The sequence below is a fragment of the Sphaeramia orbicularis genome, chromosome 5 (assembly GCF_902148855.1).
Source record: "Sphaeramia orbicularis chromosome 5, fSphaOr1.1, whole genome shotgun sequence".
In the NCBI taxonomy this organism is placed as follows: domain Eukaryota; kingdom Metazoa; phylum Chordata; class Actinopteri; order Kurtiformes; family Apogonidae; genus Sphaeramia; species Sphaeramia orbicularis.
Window position 1 is genome coordinate 54717572 of NC_043961.1, and position 15695 is coordinate 54733266.

At 33.4% G+C, this 15695-nt stretch overlaps 1 protein-coding gene across 5 annotated transcripts in view; it reads left to right on the forward strand.

Moving 5' to 3' along the window:
- Nucleotides 1-14697, forward strand: part of im:7151449 (complement factor H) — a 33107-nt gene extending 18410 nt beyond the window's left edge. The window contains exons 6-13 of one of the 5 annotated variants that reach the window (XM_030135401.1): nucleotides 254-319; nucleotides 1057-1149; nucleotides 1347-1424; nucleotides 7353-7391; nucleotides 8488-8529; nucleotides 8610-8661; nucleotides 14103-14178; nucleotides 14397-14697. In XM_030135401.1, coding sequence (XP_029991261.1) covers nucleotides 254-319; nucleotides 1057-1149; nucleotides 1347-1424; nucleotides 7353-7391; nucleotides 8488-8529; nucleotides 8610-8661; nucleotides 14103-14160 — 428 coding nt within the window. In that variant the 3' untranslated portion in view covers nucleotides 14161-14178; nucleotides 14397-14697. The remainder of the gene's footprint in view (nucleotides 1-253; nucleotides 320-1056; nucleotides 1150-1346; nucleotides 1425-7352; nucleotides 7392-8487; nucleotides 8530-8609; nucleotides 8662-14102; nucleotides 14179-14396) is intronic. The other 4 variants (XM_030135402.1, XM_030135404.1, XM_030135403.1 and 1 more) reach the window with 4 other exon arrangements.
- Nucleotides 14698-15695: the final 998 nt, after the last annotated feature.

The following is a 15695-nucleotide window of genomic DNA, read 5'->3' on the forward strand; positions in this document are numbered from 1 at the left end:
TAACTGCCGCACTCATACTCTCCTTAACAGTGTAACATGTGCATCAATGCCTCCCACTTCTGTCTCTGACCAGATGTGATATGTTGGGGAAATAACATGAAGTAACATGATGCATGTTACTGATACATAACTGTCATAACAGTCTGCATGAAAATACATCTGCATGCACGTTCTACCACAGGCATCATGTAGCTGATCAGTGGTCAATATTCATCCTAATGCCAGAAGAAAAAACAAATGTTTTTATTCATAGGTGTGATAAAAGAAGATGTTTTTGCCACAAAAACGGTAACACCAACTTCAACATCTCCAGCACCAGGTACAATATTTCAGAATGAAATTAAAATCATTAAAATAATCATAAATCATTGTATTCTTTTTTTAAACTAAATAATTAGAAGATCATGACTGATATATATATACTTTTTTTTTTTTACACATAACTAATCACCCATCTTAGCCCATAAAGACCCAGTGCTACTTTTGTGTCAGTTCCCAAATTATTTTTTCTCGCTATTTATCCTTTCTTAAGTGCTTTCTCACCATTTATTCTAATAATATTCTTTATATTTTGTGATTTTTCTGTGATAATCGGGCATTTTCCTATATTTAATTCACTGATCATGTACATATTCATAAAAGATCATAGTAAAGTTAAGGGTTATTATATCAGAAACAGAGAAAACGAAACAAAAAGTGACTTTTTCAGCAAAATACATCATTAATTGAAGATAGTGTGTGTCTCCAAAGCATCTCCAATCATTGTCATTTATCAAACTAGATGAGTTTTACTGGTGAGTTCAGTGTTGTAGAAGATGACTGTTTCCACGTTCACTATGGAGCTGCTGAACATCCAAATGGGTCATATCTGACGACCATGAAAGATGACAAACTGCATTTTACACCAATTATTTACACGTATTGAAAGGATTAGTGGTTCAGAAACGATTAAATATTTTACATCAGTAGGTATTTTTTGTTGCTAGTAGCTGTTTGGGTCTTTGTGGGTTAAGGAATCATTCTCTTTTAATGCCAAAAATATGTTCAATGTTCCAGAAACCTCTACTTCTAAAGCTTCACCAACCACACCCACAGTTCACAGAGATAAAACTATCACACCCAGTGCAACACCAACTGTCTCTCCTACAGGTACAGAAACATGACTCCAAACAAACTGATCAGCATGTAATGTGATTGAAACCTTTTTAGACACAGCACTTGATGGCATGATTGGATTATGAGCATGCTGCATGCATTTCAGAAACGGTGCCTGAGTTTGTCTGGTCATGTGTGCTATGGTCAGTCTGGAGGCGTATTAAGAATCCGTTTGATCGTTCTGTTCAAAGGTGGAGGAGACGTTTTGACAGCTGAGGATAAAGCTACTGCAGCCAGTGTTACATCAATGACACCATCTTCATTTCAAGGTATAGAAGCTACTAGTTCTAAAGCTTGGGCATGCTTTAAAGAGGTAAAATATAGTATCAAAACCACAAACAAATCAATGCTCTGTATTCACTGAATGTATGACTCACTGAATCAAGGATAAAGCTCATTGTTGAACATATATGTATTATGGTATCATTAAGTTTTCATAGTCATAGCTGGTTATATTGACGGACTCATACCCAGCTTTACTGTCATTCAATCAACAGACATGATAGAACAAAATATAGTTACCCAGATCTTGGTGTTTATAGCACAAAAAAGATAAAATATGAAATTAAATATGTATAGGTGCTTCTACGAAACTGGTCCCTATAAACAGAGGGGCTAAAAGTCCAAACCAGATGTAGACTAATGTTATGAAGCAAGTTTGGAAGCACTTTGGGTCTATTTTAAAAATAAATACCGACTGAGAAAAAAGAGAAACTATTTTTCAGATAAAACACATTTTTATCTTATTTTACATTATATTTAATACAAAAATCTGCATGTAATGTGGTCAAAAGAACACAAAAGTTACACGGTACTATTTTTTTTTTTTTTTTTAAATATCTCTTTATTCTCTCACGGGTACATTTTGGCAATTGAACTAATCATGCAAGGCAGAGTGTTTTACAAAAATGACCGCTGTTGCAAAATCATTTGCGATTTATATGCGTTTAACTGGGCAGGTTCTGTATGTAACGCAAGTGGACACAAAGGGTTACATACAAAACCTGGAATGAGACTGAGATTCATGAAAATCCACGTCTGGATTAGAAAAACCACTAGGATCATCAAATTTATATTTGTCTTTATTTATAGTGATATATAAGACCATTTCAAACCATGTGGTCCAGGTAAAAAGCACTGACACTTAGGTAGTTTTTCCTGTCCCAATTTTGGTCCTGTTTTTGGCCCTGATATTTTATTAAAAATTCATTAATTTTGGGATGGCTCAGAGCAAGAGTATAATTTTTTGTGCATTTATCTGAGGTCATTATTAGGTACATCCTGGGGGGAATTAAGTCTAAAATTTTATTTTATTAATGGGTCTAAAAAGCTGGAAAAATGCCAGGTACCAAAATTAACCCAGTTTCATTGAAGCACCCGTATAGACTATATAGAATAGAATACAAACTACCATAGAACACACTAAAATGTAATAAAATAAACCCCATAATATGTACAATATTGCACAATATACAGCGACAGTAACAGTTAAAGGGGTCATATTTTATTAAACACACTTTTATTAGTCTTTGGTCCATTTATTTGTGTATTTGGACCCTAATAGTTAACAAAGTTTGAATTTGAACCCTCCAGGTGCTGCAAAGCTATCTTTATATTCATTTTGGCAAAAAATCAAGTGGATTTCTACAACCTGTTTTAATTCCTGCTTAATTTGTTACATCCATAACTAGTTACGTCTCGACATTTGCACATATAAGATTAAGACTTCTGACAAACATTTCATGCATCATAATTGTTTATCAGCAGCAGCGGTTGTAGTCCATACTGAAAATATGTCCAAACTTCGAGTCGATTACCTAAAACAACCTGGAGGGGGCGGGGTGTGAAGTGGCTCATGTGCATTTAAAGGGCCAGCACTAGGGTGGTCCAAAAATTTTTTTTTAAGATTCTCTGGATTAGAACCCTGCATTTGGTTCCATATCTGGCCAAATTACATCGGTCCAAATTTTTTGCAAATTAATTAATATTTAGAGGTTGCACAAAACATGTGAAGATTGCTCTATATACAATAACATGACTAGCCAACTGAATACGGCATATTAGAATAATTTGTAATTTTATTCTCAAAATCAAACTGCAACTCACATAAAAATGTTACTTAGAAAGTCCAGCGACCACTGTTGCTTTATTGAAATTACAAAAAATGTTCCTGTGTTCTTTGACAACTTGGAGCAAGTACTGTTTCTGATCTTCATTTTTCATTCGGCTACAGTTGAAGTCTTGAATAAGCTCCACCCCTCTTTCAGTAACATCACTGACAACTTTTCTGGAATGCACAGTTTTCTCAGCCTTCTGAAAGTCTGCATCATCAGCCCAGTCTTCTGGAGGAATTCTGAAGAATGTTTGTGGCAGATCCAAAGTTTCAAAGAAACGCATGGTGCTGGTGGTGACAAAATCACTGATCTGCATCCTTTCATAATCTGCTTGATTAAGGGCATCCCAACGTTTTAGTGGAACCAAAAGAACCTTCATTTTCCATCATGTTGTGAACCATCAGCTGCTTCTGCTCTTGTGTCACGCTGGAGTCCAAGAATGCCAGGCCAACCAATTCTTCACTCCAGTACCACAGATGTGGGCGGCCTTACTTCATCCGTATATTGCTGGATGAAGCACTCAAACCTTGGTTTTGATAGTACTGCTGCTTCTCTGAGCAGGTCAGCTCAGCTATGCTGAAAATGCAAAATTAGTCAATTTCTAGGAAACTTCCAGCAACTTGTGCAACCTCTAAAACATCTCCTTTTTCTTCCAAATTTTTTTCCCAAATCCTCTTTTGAATGCCAAAACCTAATGCAGGGTTCTAATTGAGGTTATCTGAAACTTTATTTTTTACCCTGATTGTTGGACCACCCTAGCCAGCACTCAAAACAACCTTTCTCATGTCATTACTCAGAAATAGGGTTGAAGATGGACCTGTGGAGTTGAATTATTGAAGAATTCAGACCCAAGCATAGCATTTACAGTTTAAGTAAACCACAGGAAAATGTTTTAAAATGCATAATTCCATTTAAAAAAGCAAAATATCACTTAACCTTTGTCTTGTGTTAGCTTTCTGCTACCATCTCTTATGTTAACGGGTCGGTTTTGACCTATGTCTTAAATCAGCTGTAAAATACACTAAGAACTGTTATCTATCATCCAATTTGTTTCTCATCTCTTGGTTATCTTGTTAGGCTTCCTTATCCACGAAAATATTGGCCTCTGGGCCTTTTTTTTTTTGTCAGTATACCCCTCCATGTGCTCTCTGCAAGTCACCAACTCTAAACTGAATTGACCTCACATGTCTGGACAGGCCTGCCTTAGCTTGTTTTGTTTTTGTGCAGGTATACTGGATAACAAGGCAAAATGAGAATCCCCAAAAGTTCACATGATTGGGAGAGGAGCTGTCTGTCAGTGTGTTGGCTCACTTATGATTTCAGTTTTGGCCCTAATGATTGCTTTATAATCTTATTTTTACCTCCGCCAAGGAGGTTATGTTTTTGCCAGGGTTTGTTTGTTTGTTTGTTTGTTTGTTTGTCTGTCTGTTTGTTTGTCTGTCCGTTACTGTGCAACATAACTCAAAAAGTTATGGACAGATTTGGATGAAATTTTCAGGGTTTGTTGGAAATGGGATAAGGAAGAAATGATTACATTTTGGTGGTGATCGGGGGTGGGGGGGCCCACGGGGGGGGCTACTGATCAGCCTTGGCGGAGGTCTGCGCTCTCCGAGTGCTTCTAGTTTATAACTGGGTCAAAACCGACTGTAACAGCACAAAGGTCATAATTTCAACCAGAGCATTTCATAATTTGGTGAAAAAAAAAGTTTGTATTATTCCGTTAAAATAGAGGTTCCTGACAAAGTCAAAAAGCCTTGATGCAATAAACAAATTTTATGTGGTTCATTTATGCATTTAAAACCTAAAATGGGTCAGTGCCGACCCTAACACAAGAGGAAGGTTAAGCAGGAATTAAAACAGGTTGTAGAAATCCACTCCATTTTTGCCAGAATGAATATAAAGATAGCTTTGCAGCACCTGGAGGGTTCAAATTCAAACTTTATGAACTATTAGGGTCCAAATACACAAATAAATGAACCAAAGACTTATAAAAGTGGGTTGAGCAAAATATGACCCCTTTGATTGTTCTCATCTTCAACTCAGATTTAACATTAGAGTGACTCCATACTCCCTCTAGTGGTCACATACATTCCCAGTCTTGCTATGCTAGGCTGTGAATATATTCTCTGTGATACAATACACTGACATATTTGACAAAATATAAGATCTTGATCATTTTACATCATTTTTCAAACTTCGTAAGTAGAAATTCTGTTTATCTCAGTATATGTAGCTCCTTTAACTGAAGTCCTTAATGGAATGGGTTGGTGAGCCAAATCCTAAATTCAGCACAGAACTGAAAAACAGTAATAATGAGAATATAATGGTGTTTGTGCATTAGCTTAGTAATAAAAAACTTAAGTATTGCTGAGCCAGATACACAAACCGAACTATTGTACAGGAAGAATGAAACCTGTGATGGGTGTGCACAGCTGTCCCTACACCATCAAACGGAGCCGCGGGAACACAAAGTTCATTAGACATAATAATATTATATCGCCTTGAAAAAGATGTGTGAAAGTTGGAACTAACAACCATCTGTCGTAACTCTGTAATTCATGGCCTCAGTTTGGTCTTTTATTCTGTATTGTTTGCAAATGAAGCTCATTAAATCCAATAATATTATGTTGGCTTGAAAAAAATCCCATAACGCTTTAATTAATAGTAAACTGACCATACCTGACCTCTTAGCATCATTTATGGACGTAATTTTGTCCTTTTTTTATTATGTTTTTAAAGCAATTTATATAGGAGAATACAATAGTTGACAATAAAATAGAATAGACACCACTTTCAAAACAACTAAGATAAGATAAGATAAGATAAGATAAGATAAGATAAGATAAGTACTTCTTTGACCATCAACCATTTATTGCTTAACAGAGTTTTTATTATGTAATGTTTAATGTAAATGCTTCATTCCTGTAGCAGTTTTCTATTAAAAAAACAGTTTTGCTGGAAAAAAAATAAGGCAAACACACCTGCAGGGGCATAAATTTACAATGATGCTTCAAATGAATGATTTATCTAGAGCACGGGCCTCAAATATGCAGCCCACCAAAGGTTCCAATCTGGCCTGTGGGATGCAAAAATTCTACAGTCAAGGCTGTTGAACTCATTTTAGTTCCACATACAGACCAATATGATTTCAAGTAAAAATAATAGCATAATAACCTGCAAAAAATAATGACTCTATATTTTCTTCTCGGTTTGATGTGAAAAAATAATATTGCACTATGCTTATAAATAATGACAAATTCAATTTTTTTGTCTATGTTTTATTGCAAAAAAACAACATTAAATTATGAAAATATTTACATTTACAAACTATCCTGTAACAATAAATTGCAAATAACCAAAACAAATATGAACAACCTGAAATGTTTAAAGAAAATAAAGCACAATTTTAACCATTTTCTGCCTGTTACTAAGTATTTAGTGCCTTTGTAGATCTGATCCATAATGTACATGTAGAAATGATAAATTGAGGCATAATATTGTTAAAATTGCACTTTTTTTCTTAAGAAATTTCAGTTGTTTCGGGTTATTCACATCTTTTTTGTTTGGATAGTTTATAAAAGTAAGTATTTTCATAATTTAATGGGGGTTTTTTCCACTAAAACAAAGACAAAAATGTGGAGTTATCATTATTTATAGGTTATTATGTTATTATTTTACTGGTTCGGCCCACTTGAGATCAAATCGGGCTGAATATGGCCCCTAAAAGAAAACGAGTTTAAGACCCCTGATCTAGAGCCTTAAATTGTAGATTACATTGTTGAATGTATTAAATTGAACCTGTAAAAGTGAACATTGACTTTACATAGATGCACTTTGACATGCATCAGAAGTTTATCTATATTATTTTTACCCAGCCTATATTGGAAAACCAACTTTCATTTGTTTGCATTCACCTCGAGCATCCCAAAATATTAACGACTCAACTTCATGGACCCCCATTTTTTTTATTTGAGGAAATATTATAATAGAAAATACACACACATGTATTTGAATGTGTTCCTTTTTGACTGTATGTATATAGTGCACATATGCACCGTACTAAAAACAGTTTTATATTTACAGATCATCGTGATGGCATTGTCGATACAAGCAAAGATGTTGGTGAGTAATTAAACCCCAGTCATAGTACAACATTAACCCTTTCATGCACGAATTATGAGAACCTTAATTAAATTTTTTTTCCTGAGTGTTTTTATTCCTCTTTAGGCATGAAAAAAAACCAATGCAATTGAAAATTTTCTTCTGCAAAATAAATTTTAAAATATAAATAAAATAAAAATAATTTAAAAAAATAATGAAAAAAAATTCTTATGAACCTATTTTTCATGAAGTTACAAAAATGTCCACTCAGCTGGACACCACACGTTTAATTTTTGATGCACAGAAACATGTATTTACTGATAAATTGTGTGGAAACTAGGGGGAGGGCTTGTAATTCTGGGGGTTTATGCTCAGGAGAGATATACATAATGTTACCAATTCATGTCAGAAAAAATATGTAGTGTCTTAACACTTAACCTTTCATGCATACTGGTCACTACAGTGGACAGCTATTCTACAGCTTTTCTCTTCTATATTCATGGATTTTTTGCTTTCGTTGTTTTTTGTTTTTTTTTCACACATATCTTTATTAAAGTTTTAAGACACTACATATCTTTTCTGACATGAATTGGTAACATTATGTAGATCTCTCCTGAGCATAAATCCTCAGAATCACAAAGCCCTCCCAATAGTTTTCACACAATTTATCAGTAAATACATATTTCTGTGCATCAAAAATTAAACGTGTGGTGTCCAGCTGAGTGGACATTTTTGTAACTTTGTGAAAAATAGGTCCTTGAGATTTTTTTTTTTTTTTCATTATTATTTTTTTTTTAATGTATTTTTTAAATTTGTAAAATTATTTTTATTTTATTTTATTTTTTTAAATTTATTTTTCAGAAGAAAATCTTCAATTGCATTGTTTTTTTCATGCCTGAAGAAGAATAAAAACACTCAGGAAAAAAATTGATTAAGGTTCTCATAAGTTGTGCATGAAAGGGTTAATAAAGATATATGTAAAAAAAAAAAAAAAAAAATGAAAAGAAAAGAAAAACAAAATCCATGAATATACAAGAGAACAGCTGTAGAATAGTTACATAGGGTTAAAATTGGTATTTATTTATAATCTGAATGTAACCTTGCTTGTCTCTTTCAGGATATACACCTGTTATAGTCAGTGTGATATGTGTTTCATTAGGTAAAGTACCATTTTTCCACTTTTACCATGTATTTCATTCTAAATCCATATGAGTCTTAACATATGAATCCTTTTTCCAGTTGTATGTATAGCAGTGCTCTTTATACACAAACTCCTTCTGAAGAGGAAAGGGTAAGAATCATTAATTTCATTTCTACATGCATGGCTCTTATTTTGTTCTGCTTTTCATTGTTCTCTTGCTTTTGATTCTGCTTTCAGTTCTATTTCTGTCTTTTGAGGTTGACATACTATCTGTACAGTCACATCGATTTAAGGTCAATATATAGTACTGTGCAGAAGTCTCAGGCCAACATTAGGTTTGTAGGTTTAGTTTTGTAAGCTCTAATGACCTCACATATGTATTTCTCAGTGTATTAACCCATAAAGACCCAAACATCCACTGGCAACCAAAATTATTTACTGATATAAGAAGTTAAATCACTGTTGATCCATTAATCCAATCAATACATGTAAATAATTGGTGTAAAATACAGTTTATCATCTTTTCATGGTCATCAGATATGACCCATTTGGACATTCTGAGGCTCTGTAGTTACCGTGGAAACAAGGTCATCTTCTACAACATTGATTCACCAGTAAAACCCATTGAGTTTGATCAATGACAGTGGATGGACACACTTTGTTTATGTTCAGTTAACCCTCCGGTATCATGTCCAGCAAGGCCCTTACTAAGCACCAAGTGTGCCATTTTGGCACACTTGTGGAATAATGACAAAAAAAATTTTTCATACAGTTTGTTTTAAATTCTTTTACACTTTTTTTTCTTTTTCATCAACTTGAGCCGTAAATAAAAATATCAAATACTCAATAATTGTCACATTTATTAACCCTCTAAATGCCGTGTTTGTAATGTAAACAAACCATTTTTTTGGATGCAAAAAACACAAAAAATTATTTCTTTTCAATATACTACATAAAAAGTGGATCACATATTATTTGATTTTTGCAGCCTGGCATATGTCGATGATTAACTCCAACATTGGTTAATTTGCATGATTATTTTTGGCACTAGGTCAAATGTTCAAAAATGCTAGCATCTGTCCTCAAGTGTGCAAAAATGGCACACCTATAAATCAAACTATTAAATATTATATATTGATTTATTTTTCTGCTCTAATTTGATTTTATTTTTGTAAATCAAGGTCAGCCCTAATCATACATATCAAATAATCATTCATTTTACATTTTTTTAACCCTTTCAACGATCTCTTTTTCATCATGATGTCACTACATTTTTTGATGCAAAAAACACAAAATATGTTTGTTTGTTTCAAAATACTACATAAAAATTGGATTACATATTATTTGATTTTTGCAGCCTGGCATATGTCAATGATTAACAGCAACATTAACAACGTTAATAAATTAATTTAGACGCTCACCTCTCAAATGAAGCCCAGATATCAGTAAAAGCAGGATTTATGCCTTAATAGCTTTCAGTTCAAAAACAGTGGTTCTAATGGAAGAAATAGTGCGTTTTTGGCACACTTAGGAGACAGATGCTAGTCTTGTAATTTTCTTTGGTTTACAATGTGCACATTTTAGTTGGTGGCCAGAATTTTAAAGATCATGCACAAATGAACAACTTTTGAATTCTAACCTTATTTAAATTGTGAAAAATAATATGAAGTTTTTTAACATGAACTGCAAAGTGTGCCTAAAAAGCGCACCCGGATACTGGAGGGTTAATGATATATTTACTGAAAAAGTCACTTTTTATTCTATTTTCTCTGTTTTTGATATAATAACCCTTAACTTTAATTTGAAATTCAGTGAAAATCCACATCACAGTTATCAAGCATGCGGCCCGGGGGCCAAATTCGGCCCACCAAAGGGTCCAATCCAGCCCCTGGGATGAATTTGTGAAATGCAAAAATTACACTGAAGATATTAACAATCAAGTGTGTTAAAATCATTTCAGGTAATTTCAGTGTAAAGTGGATCAGAACCAGTAAAATATTATCATAATAACTAGGGATGTCCGATAATATCAGCCTACTGATATTATCGGCCCGATATTGGCATAAAAATGTAATATCGGTCAATATCATTATCGTTTTTTTTGCCTATCATTAAAACCGATAAAATAATGCCTTGATTTTGCCGGCATTTACCGATGCGTAAATGAAGCATTGTTTGTAGCTGAAAGAAATGTGCAGTTTTCAAAACTGTACAGTAGAGTTGCCACACTGTAAGATACTCATGGAGGGAGGGAGAGAAAATAAATAAAAATGGCATTTTTTTCCACAACTTAAGTTGAAGTATGTAATGTATTCTTTGCAGAGTGTTTACATTTTGAAAGCCTTCTTGCATTTGAGAATGCATCCAATGGGGCATCACAATAAAATTAGGCATGATGTGTTAATTCCGTGACAGGAGATATGTGATGTTACCTAAAATTAGTTTAATATCCCACATATATCGGCAGCGGTATCGGTAGATATCGGAATCGGAAATTAATCATTGGACAATATCGGAATATCGTTTTTTGGCAAAAAAGCCAATATCGGACATCCCTAATAATAACCTATAAATAATGAAAACTTTTAAATTGTCTCTTTGTTTCAGTGTAAAAAAAGTAAAATTACCCAAAAATTTTGACATTTACAGACTAGCCTTTAACAAAAAATGTGAATAACCTGAAATGTCTTAAGAGAAGTATATAGAAATTTAATAGTAATCTCCCTGTTATTTAATGTTTTGTGTTTTTGTAGAGCCACTGTGATCTCTAAGTTGGGATTCACACATATAAATGATAAACGAAGGCGTAACATTGTTAACATTGCACTTATTTTACTAAAGAATGTTCAGGTTGTTCATATTTGTTCATGCTGCGTTCAAGTAAACATTTTCATAACGGAATTTACTTTTTTCACTCAAAAGTTATTATCTTATTATTTATATTATTTTACTGGTCCGGCCCACTTTATATCATATTAGGCTGAACGTGGCCCCTGAACTAAAATGAGTTTGACACCCCTGATCTACATGATCACTAAATTAACCCTTTCATGCACGAATTATGAGAACCTTAATCATGATTTTTCTCCCCTGTTTTTATTCCTCTTTAGACATGAAAAAAAATGCAATTGACAGCTTTTTATGAACCTATTTTTCATGGAGCTGCAAAAATGTCCACTCAAATGGATACGATGCATTTAATTTTTGAAGCAAAGAAACATGTATTTACTGATATACAGTGAAAACTATGAAATATAAACACTTTTAATGCTGCTAATCTGATGTTTTCTCATATTTAAACACACTCTAATACTAGTTCTTACTCACTTCATGGAGATAATATATAAAAAAAAAACATTTTGTTAAAGAAAAAATTCTAATTACAGTCTAATAACAATTGATTTACACTCACACATGTTACTGCAGATCAGGTTTATCTAGAACAGCAAAGTCACATGATGCATAAGTGTCTACTGTGTTAGCTGATATGGAACTAAAACAACAAAACCCATGAATATACAAGACAACAGCTGGAGAAGAACTGTCCACTGTAGTGACCAGTATGCATGAAAGGGTTAAATACAGGAAAATACCTGCTTTTCACTTAAAATGATAAACACAGAGCATAATATTAGAGTAAATGGTGGTAAATCACGTAAGAAAAGTTAAATATTGAGAAAAAAACTGTTAAGGAATTGCTGCAAAAGTAGCATTGGGTCTTTATGGGTTAATATCAAATCTATGTGTGAAGTGTGTACAGCAGGAAAAATAAAAATCTCAGAAAAAACAGCTTCTATAAACCAAAGTGGTAGTACTTATTTAGTGTGACCTCCCTTTGTATTTAACATGTCTTTAACTCCTTTGTTCAGACACTATGGGATTTATTACATTAATTTCACCAGGTTCCATTCAACACGTGTCAGATGTTTCTAACTATTTGTGCTGTTCCTCCTCATGGGGTCAGGGGTCACAATAAATAGCAACTTTAACCTTTAGAACCCATTTAGTTCACTTTTGTATGTGTTTTCCTGTATTTCCTGTATTTTCTTGTTATATGTGAAATAAAGACAATGAAAAATAAATCATTTCAACCCTGCAAAAACAACAAACCTAGAGGTGGCCTAAGACTTTTGCACCATACTGTATTTCTGCAAACAAAAGTAGCATGAATCCAAATAACATGCTTTAACCTCTGACCATCTAACTCTGCAGCAGTTTCAGTTTTTCCACTGCTTTTATGGTTAAAGGAAATCTAGATGTCTGTGTTTCCTTGTGCTTGTGCTGAGGAATGAGGGAAGCCCACAGGAAATCCTTTAATAAAAATGGCTGCAGCATAGAAATTAGCTTCAGGAAAAAAAAAAAAAAAAACCCTTAGGCTGGAATCAATCAGGTTGTAGATATATCGTAGTATTTAAAATCAATCAATTTACAAATATTTGAAGTCAATACCATGGCACAGGGCTGATGGATTTTATAATTTATGTGGGTTGGAAGTTTAAATTGACCAACAAATGTCCAAAATATAATACATTTCTTAGATATCACCAAGAAAAAAACACCTTTAATATTTTTTTCTGAAGTTCATTTGTAATAATATAGTAGATTCAGATGGAGAAACTCTGATTAAGATATGAAAGAAACACTGTAAAAAATGACAGTAGAATTAACACCAAAAAGTTGTAAAATTGCAACATAAAAAAACTGTAAGTGACAATACAATGCAAAGTTGTTTATTTGAAAAGATTTTTATGTTAGTGGTTAAATCAAATATAGCTGTAGTTCTTACAGGAAGTGTATGTGAACAAAACAAATTTGTATGTAGAAATGATGAATTTCTATTGTTTTTAGAAAATAAAACTGTAAATTGAAATACAATGTGGTGCCATTTAAATTGCAAAGACCATAATGTTGAAATAACGGCATATTTGCTTTTATATATACATATATATATATATATATATATATATATATATATATATATATATATATATATATATATATATATAAAAGTTATAAAAAGTAAACATTTAACAATTTAACATTTTCAATTTGTACATTAATGGGTTGGTAGAGTTGGTAGAGCGGCTCGTCCAATAATCAAAGGGTTGCTGGTTTGAATCCTGGCTCCGACTGTCCACATGTCAAAGTTTACATGGAAGACACTGAACTTTAAATTGCTCCCAGTTGGACCTGATGGTTTTGGAAAATGCTTTGGACACCATGAAGGTGTAGAAAATGCGCTAAATAAGTGCAGTCCATTTACCATTTAAATCCAGTGTTAAATGTACATGTTTAAGATGTTAAATCTACATGTTACTCCGTAAATATGTTTACAGTTGGATGTGTTTTTTACAGTATTGTTCTGGAAACCACAGCTGCCACAGGATTTTTTTTTTTACAGTGAATGAAAAATGGATTTACTATATTAAAGAATGTTTCCGAAGATGGCTGCAACTAACACTAACACTGAGAAGTGCGAATTAAAAATGCAACTAAACACCAAACTTAAATTCAATTAACTCATAAACTATGACATAATATAACATTAATTAACAATTCTGACATATATTCCTTATCTGATGACACTATAGCTCATATGACACCAGAGAGGACCTGAAGCCGGAGTTATTACAGTTCCAAAATCTTTAGTTTGGCTGCCTCACAAAGGTATCTCTCATTTCCTGCCATGAAATTATTAAAATGTATATATTAAAAAAAAAAAAAAAAAACTTGTATCACAGATCATTACATGTTTATTTTACTTCTCAGAATGAAAATACATGTGGCATTTGTATGAATAAAACATCTTTTACATCACAGCAAAGCCATAACAACAAAAAACGTCTGTGTCGCACCTAACAGTTTTGTCTTCTTATCTACACTAGCTCTGCAAACGGAACCGTTCCTATCTGTTAAAGAGCATCTGTGACCTAGGAAGGACATACCAACAAACTGCCTCTCTGGGGGGATGGAAAAGAGAACTCACTTAAATACTATTGCACTTCAGAAAGAGCAGGTATACATATCTGCTTTGTAAAGTTTAAATAATAATTTAAGTATGTGTCCAATGATTAAAAGCACTTTTTATAATGATGGATTTTTTTTTATTTTAACACATGCTTGTACATATTTTCTGCATACTTATTTGTACATAATTTATATTAAAACTGGAATTTACTCCTCTAACTCTGTGTTTCACATTGTCTTTGCTTAAAACAGTCTTCAGGTGTTATCCTTATTATTCCTTCTGTCCATCACAGCTCATGAAAAACTCGCCATCAGTGTGAACAGTCCTGGCTCTGTACGAAAATATGTCAAGAGGTTTTTCTTTTTTTGATCAAGGTCTTTTTTATTTTCAGTTTCCAAACGCACAACAAGAAACATACAACTTGAACATGAAACAGTTGTATCCAGTTCCTATCCACCTGCCCTCCCACCCACCCCAAGTACTGGACCTTCGTTAAGTTTATATACAGCCAGACATAATATACTTATGTACAGAAATATGTAAACCCCCTTCAAACACATACAGGGTGGGGAAGCAAAATTTACAATGAACATTTAGTAGTTTTTTCTCAGCAGGCACTACGTCAATTGTTTTGAAACCAAACATATATTGATGTCATAATCATACCTAACACTATTATCCATACCTTTTCAGAAACTTTTGCCCATATGAGTAATCAGGAAAGCAAACGTCAAAGAGTGTGTGATTTGCTGAATGCATTCGTCACACCAAAGGAGATTTCAAAAATAGTTGGAGTGTCCATAAAGACTGTTTATAATGGAAAGAAGAGAATGACTATGAGCAAAACTATTCCGAGAAAGTCTGGAAGATACTATTAAAGAAGAATGGGAGAAGTTTTCACCCGAATATTTGAGGAACACTTGCGCAAGTTTCAGGAAGCGTGTGAAGGCAGTTATTGAGAAAGAAGGAGGACACATAGAATAAAAACATTTTCTATTATGTCAGTTTTCTTGTGGCAAATAAATTCTCATGACTTTCAATAAACTAATTGGTCATACACTGTCTTTCAATCCCTGCCTCAAAATATTGTAAATTTTGCTTCCCCACCCTGTACATACACACACATATATACTGTACATGTACACATATACACACATGCATATTTAGGGTTAGGGTTAGGGCACAGGTGTCAAACATGCAGCCCGGGGGCCAAATC